General features: G+C 35.7%; 1 protein-coding gene across 1 annotated transcript; it reads left to right on the plus strand.

Annotated features, from left to right (window-relative positions):
* The first annotated feature begins 398 nt into the window (after window positions 1-398).
* Window positions 399-5,371, plus strand: LOC133305673 (uncharacterized). The gene is made up of 7 exons (XM_061505910.1): window positions 399-601; window positions 703-988; window positions 1,280-1,634; window positions 1,770-2,304; window positions 2,484-3,064; window positions 3,315-4,583; window positions 5,364-5,371. Exons 1-7 carry the CDS (start codon window positions 399-401, stop codon window positions 5,369-5,371), a joined length of 3,237 nt encoding a protein of 1,078 aa, XP_061361894.1.
* The last annotated feature ends 379 nt before the right edge of the window (window positions 5,372-5,750 follow it).

Raw genomic sequence — 5,750 nt, forward strand, 5'->3', positions numbered from 1 at the left:
TCACTCTTTGTCGTCATCTTTGTTTTTAAAATAATTGATGTTGATCATGTAATCTAATCGTTTTTTTTAACCTTTGTTGTTAAAATAATTGCTGTTACAAATAAAAAACTTCATGTCTGACAACCAAGCTTATTTCAATCTAAAAATATTTGTATATGTTTAGATTATTGGGACGCAGGGGATCCTACTTTTGTTGCGAGCATTGTGGAGCACAAATGTGGTATGCAGAAAGAACTAAGAGGGATCGTAACCCAAGTATGCCGCAATTTGGATTGTGATGTGTCAATGGAAAAGTTCAACTTCCTTTGTTAAAAACTGCTCCGGATACATTGCTTCAATTGCATGCTAATTCCCATATGACGAGCCGCCATTTTTTGCGAAATATTAGAGCGTACAATATGATTTTTTCCTTCACCTCCTTTGAAGCAAAAGTGGATGGATCAGTAAATCAAGGTTCTGGCCTTTACTGTTTTAGAGTTGGGGGGAGAGTTCATCATTTAATTGGCAGTCTTCTGCCTGCTGATAGTCAGTCTCCAAAATTTGCTCAACTTTATATTTACGACACTGAGCATGAAGTGAACAACAGACTTGGTTGTCTAAGGTATATATATTTTTTTGACCCAATTCTCATGTTTCATATGTGGAGTATCTTTTTATGTTGAGTAATATGAATGACAATTTTTTTATTTATTAAATTTGCAGTTCCACCAGTACTGAAGATATGCTTGATCATGAAATTATCCGATTATTGAAGGAGATGTTCGATAAGCACAACAGGCACAACAGTATAGCTCAGTCTTTCAGGTACGCTAGAGACCGTTATAAGGAAGATGACTTTAATGGTGTAAAGTTGAGACTTATTCGAAGGTGTGGTAGTGATGGAAGAGTTTATAATCTTCCGACAGCATCCGAAGTGGCAGCTTTGATTGTTGGAGATATAGACAGTGCTATGGGCGATAGGGATATCATTATTGAAACACAAGATAGAGTATTGCAGCGCATCGATGTGAAGCATCCATTATATCTTGGCTAGCAGTATCCATTGTTATTTCCATACGATGAAGACGGTTATCGTGATGATGTCCAGCGTACTGTATCCAGTGGTAGGAAAAATGCAAGAGCCATGATCAGCATGAAGGAATTTTTTTCTTTTAGACTTCAGATGCGATCTGGAGAATCAGAAATTCTACATCGATCAAGGAAACTTTTCCAACAACTTCTGGTTGATGCATACACTATGATTGAGTTTGAACGGCTTAATTTCATTCGATATAACTAGAGTCATCTGAGAGCTGAGTTGTACAAAAATATAAAACATTCATTAGATAGCGGTGAAGATGCAGCACTGAGCACTGGAAAACGTATCATTATACCTTCTTCATTCACAGGCGGACCTAGATATATGGCTGAAAATTGTAAAGATGCTTTCGCAATTTGCCGTTGGGCTGGATATCCTCATCTTTTTATAACAATTACGTGCAATCCTAAGTGGCCAGAAATTACACGATTTGTTAGGGCCAGACAGCTGAACCCTGAAGATCGGCCTGATATTCTATGCAGAGTCTTCAAGTTCAAATTGGACCAGTTGCTACATGATTTAAAAAAGGAAAATATTCTTGGCAGAGTCATTGCATGTAAGTATATTATAAACTTGATACTCTTTTTGTTAACTGGATTTTATACAAAAAAATTTACTTCATGCATTGAATCTTTCTATAACGTTGTTGTATTCTTATTATTACTTATGTTATATTCTTTGAATGTAACAGATGTTTGTACAATCGAATTCCAAAAGCGCGGACTACCTCATGCTCATATTCTTCTATTCTTGAACCCTTCAAGCAAAGCTGAAAGTGCTCTTGATATTGATAAATTGATTTCAGCGGAGATACCTGACAAGGAAATGAATCCTACGCTGTTTATGGCTGTCACGAGTTACATGATACATGGTCCATGTGGTCCTGAAAATTACAAATCTCCTTGCATGAAGGACGGACGGTGTTCAAAAAAATTTCCAAATAACTTCTGCTCCCGTACTTTGATTGACGATGATGGATTTCCTCATTATAAGAGAAGAAATGATGGGAGAGTTGTGAACAAAAATGGTGTTGAACTTGATAATCGTTATGTTGTGCCCTATAATGCACACCTTCTTTTAAAGTACCAGGCTCATATCAACGTTGAATATACTTGCCAGAGAAGTGCCATTAAATATCTTTTTAATAACATCCACAAAGGGAATGACAGAGTGACAGCTGCCATAAATCATTCGGACGATGAAATAAAAATGTTTTATGACTGCAGGTACTAAAAATAATCTCCATTGTGTTTTGCTTTCCTACAAAATTGGTACAATTTTTTTGAGAAATTATTAACTTAAATGTTCACCGATTTATTTATTTATGATAGTATGTCTCCGCATGTGAAGCAGCTTGGAGAATATTTGGATTTGACATTCATTCGAGATATCCCCCTGTTCAGAGATTGCCATTTCACTTGCCTAATGAAAAGAACATTATTTTCGGTGATAATGATTCGTTGTATGATGTAAAGACAAGGGCGGAGTCTAGACTGTCAATTTTTGAGTCTTGGATGGATGCAAATAAAAAATGTCCAAAAGGTAGGCATCTAACTTATGGAGAGTACCCGACTGAATTTGTTTTCAAAGAAAAAACGCATGAATGGAATCCGAGAAAAAAAAGATTTTCCATTGGAAGGATAAATCGTTTTTCTGCCAATAATGGAGAAGATTCATATCTTCGCACCTTGCTTAATTTTCAAAGAGGTTGCACGAGTTATGAAGATCTTAGAACGATCAATGGCGTGGTTTTTCCTACATTTAAGGATGCGTGCTATTCTTTAGGACTTCTGGATGATGACAATGAGTACATTGATGCAATTAAGGAGGCAAGTACCTGGGGATCTGCTGCTTATCTTAGATGTCTGTTTGATCTGTTGTTATTTGCCAACTCAATGAACAGACCTGAAAAAGTTTGGGAAGAGTGTTGGAAATTTTTATCCGACGACGTTGTTTATCGGCATAGGAAAAGAATAGGACATCAAGGTACGTGTTATAATAATATTTCATACAATTTTTTTTTTGTTTAACCGAAATCAGCATATGCTGCCTTAGTACTTATTAGCTTTTTTTGCCCGTATTCAGCAAATGTTACTTTAGTGCTTATTTTTTTTTTTTTTTGCCCGCATTCAGCAAATGATGCTTTAGTACTTATTTCGCTCTCTTTTCTTTCTTTGATTACTTTATCTTTGTTAAGTTTTTAATTTTTTTTCCTTTGAATTTTATGCTTTGTCAGATGCAATTCTTACAGAAGAGTCTATAAAAAACATAACTCTTGAAGAAATTGATAAGGTACTGCAGAGCAATGGAAAATGTCTCTCTGATTATCCGTCAATGCCACGCATCAATAGTGAAACTTTGCTTGATATGCAAAATCGATTAGTGTTGGATGAATTAATGTATGACAGATTTGCTTTGGAAGAGGAGCATAAAAGACTAATTAATTCCCTCACTGATGAGCAGAAAGCTATTTATGATAAGATTGTTTCAGCAGTTACGGCAGGTAATGGAGGGTTATTTTTCCTATACGGGTTCGGTGGTACAGGAAAAACATTTATTTGGAATACTCTTTCAGCATCTATTAGATCAAAAGCTGGAATCGTACTTAATGTTGCTTCTAGCGGAATTGCTTCCCTTCTGCTTCCTGGAGGACAAACAACGCATTCTAGATTTCGTATTCCTATTCAAATCAATGAAGATTCAACGTGTAATATAAGGCCGAAATATACTATAGCTGAGTTGCTGTCAAAAACAAAGTTAATCATTTGGGATGAAGCTCCAATGGTACATAGATTTTGCTTTGAGGCTCTGGATAGGACACTGAGAGATGTTCTTAGAATTTCTGATACAAGCTGTGTTGATATGCCATTTAGTGGAAAAGTTGTTGTTCTAGGAGGTGACTTTCGACAAATATTACCTGTCATTCCTCATGGCAGCAGACAAGATATAGTTCATGCAACCATCAATTCTTCTCATCTATGGTCCCATTGTCATTTATTAACTTTGACCAAGAACATGCGTCTTAATTCTGGAAGTAGCGCTCACAATTTAGAGGAAATAAAAGAATTTTCTAAGTGGCTACTTAAAGTTGGGGATGGTAATCTTGGTGATGATGTTGACGGAGAATCTATTATAACAATTCCAGATGAATTGTTGATTAGAGAATCGGAAGATCCGCTGTCGGATATGGTTAATTCTTTTTATCCGAATCTCTTGGATAATATTTTGGATCAGACCTTCTTTAAAGAACGTGCTATTCTAACTCCTAAATTGTCCGATGTTGCTATGCTAAACGAGCACCTAATGTCTATGATTCCTGGTGAAGAAAGGACTTTTTTGAGTTCGGATAAAATTCTTAAGCAAGGTGGGACTTCCTCTGTTGAGGATGATGAAATCACCCCTAAGATCTTAAATACATTATCATGCTCAGGGATTCCTGATAATAAATTAATCTTGAAAGTTAAAGTTCCAGTAATGCTATTAAGAAATATTGATCAATCGAGAGGTTTATGCAATGACACGAGATTGCTTATTACAAAATTAGGGAATCATGTTGTTGAGGCAATTGTACTTACAGGAAGCAATATAGGGGAAACTGTGTTAATCCCTAGAATGACGATGAGCCCATCGAGTCATACATTTCCTATAAATTTCCAAAGAAGACAATTCCCCCTGATTGTATCGTTTGTCATGACTATCAACAAGAGTCAAGGATAATCACTTTCACATGTTGCAATTTATCTCCCTAAGCCTGTCTTCACTCATGGGCAATTATATGTGGCACTGTCTAGAGTAAAGAGTAAACATGGATTGAAGATATTGATACTTGATGAAAATGGCTGCGTTACGAATAGTGGGTTCTTTCTTCAAAGATATAACTTCGTTGTATGGTACAGGTCAAAATGGCTGTTTATTCGCGTCTCTTTTCCTTATCTATCTTCAAAGATATGACCTTTATTATCCTATTTTCTTTCCTATTTGTAATGTAACAATGAATGATTGTTTTGTTATTTAAAAAAATGATTGTTTGGGACCTTTGAAATACTGACAAAATGAGTTCGGCCCGGAGGGCCGACCCACCACGCCAAACAAACCAATTTTTTTTCACGTGCATCGGCACGAGTAATTCACTAGTAATAATACAAAGGAGAAGGTTCATTGGTGGTTATATTTAAAGAATGAATTATTAAGTACATAACTATATTTGTTTTACATAACAATCAATGCCCATGAGTTGCATATTTGTTTATGGTTGATATTTATAAGTTTTGTGTGAATGCTGTAGCCTTTTGAAGTTCAAAAATAGCACAAAATAACAAGATAATTCTTTTTTATTTCACATAATTCTCAAGTAATAGGTTTGTTTTTTTATTTGTTGTTCCTTCATGTTTATACCTCCACCATAGTACCGTTCAGAGCTTGATAACAAGATGAAAGTGTTGATTTACCGGTGCGATGATTAACCAACGACGGAACAATTTCGTTCTTTTTCCCGCGGGCATCGCACGGGTAATTCACTAGTTACTAATAATATAGAGACGCATATATATATATATATATATATATATATGAGAATTGTTTTTTGTTGCGTAAAATCGACAAGTGCACCGATCGTACCAAGTAATAAAAGTGAGTAAGATATCGTCCCACGAGGATTGAGGCACCAGATTTA

The sequence above is a fragment of the Gastrolobium bilobum genome, unplaced genomic scaffold (assembly GCF_033153095.1).
Source record: "Gastrolobium bilobum isolate Gb01-03AN ecotype WA unplaced genomic scaffold, APGP_CSIRO_Gbil_v1 utg7702, whole genome shotgun sequence".
NCBI lineage: Eukaryota > Viridiplantae > Streptophyta > Magnoliopsida > Fabales > Fabaceae > Gastrolobium > Gastrolobium bilobum.

Coding starts and splice junctions, on each gene's coding strand:
- LOC133305673 (XM_061505910.1), top strand. CDS start 399: ATGATTTTTTCCTTCACCTCCTTTGAAGCAAAAGTGGATGGATCAGTA. Junction 602..702: donor AACAGACTTGGTTGTCTAAG/GTATATATATTT, acceptor TTAAATTTGCAG/TTCCACCAGTACTGAAGATA. Junction 3,065..3,314: donor GAAAAGAATAGGACATCAAG/GTACGTGTTATA, acceptor ATGCTTTGTCAG/ATGCAATTCTTACAGAAGAG.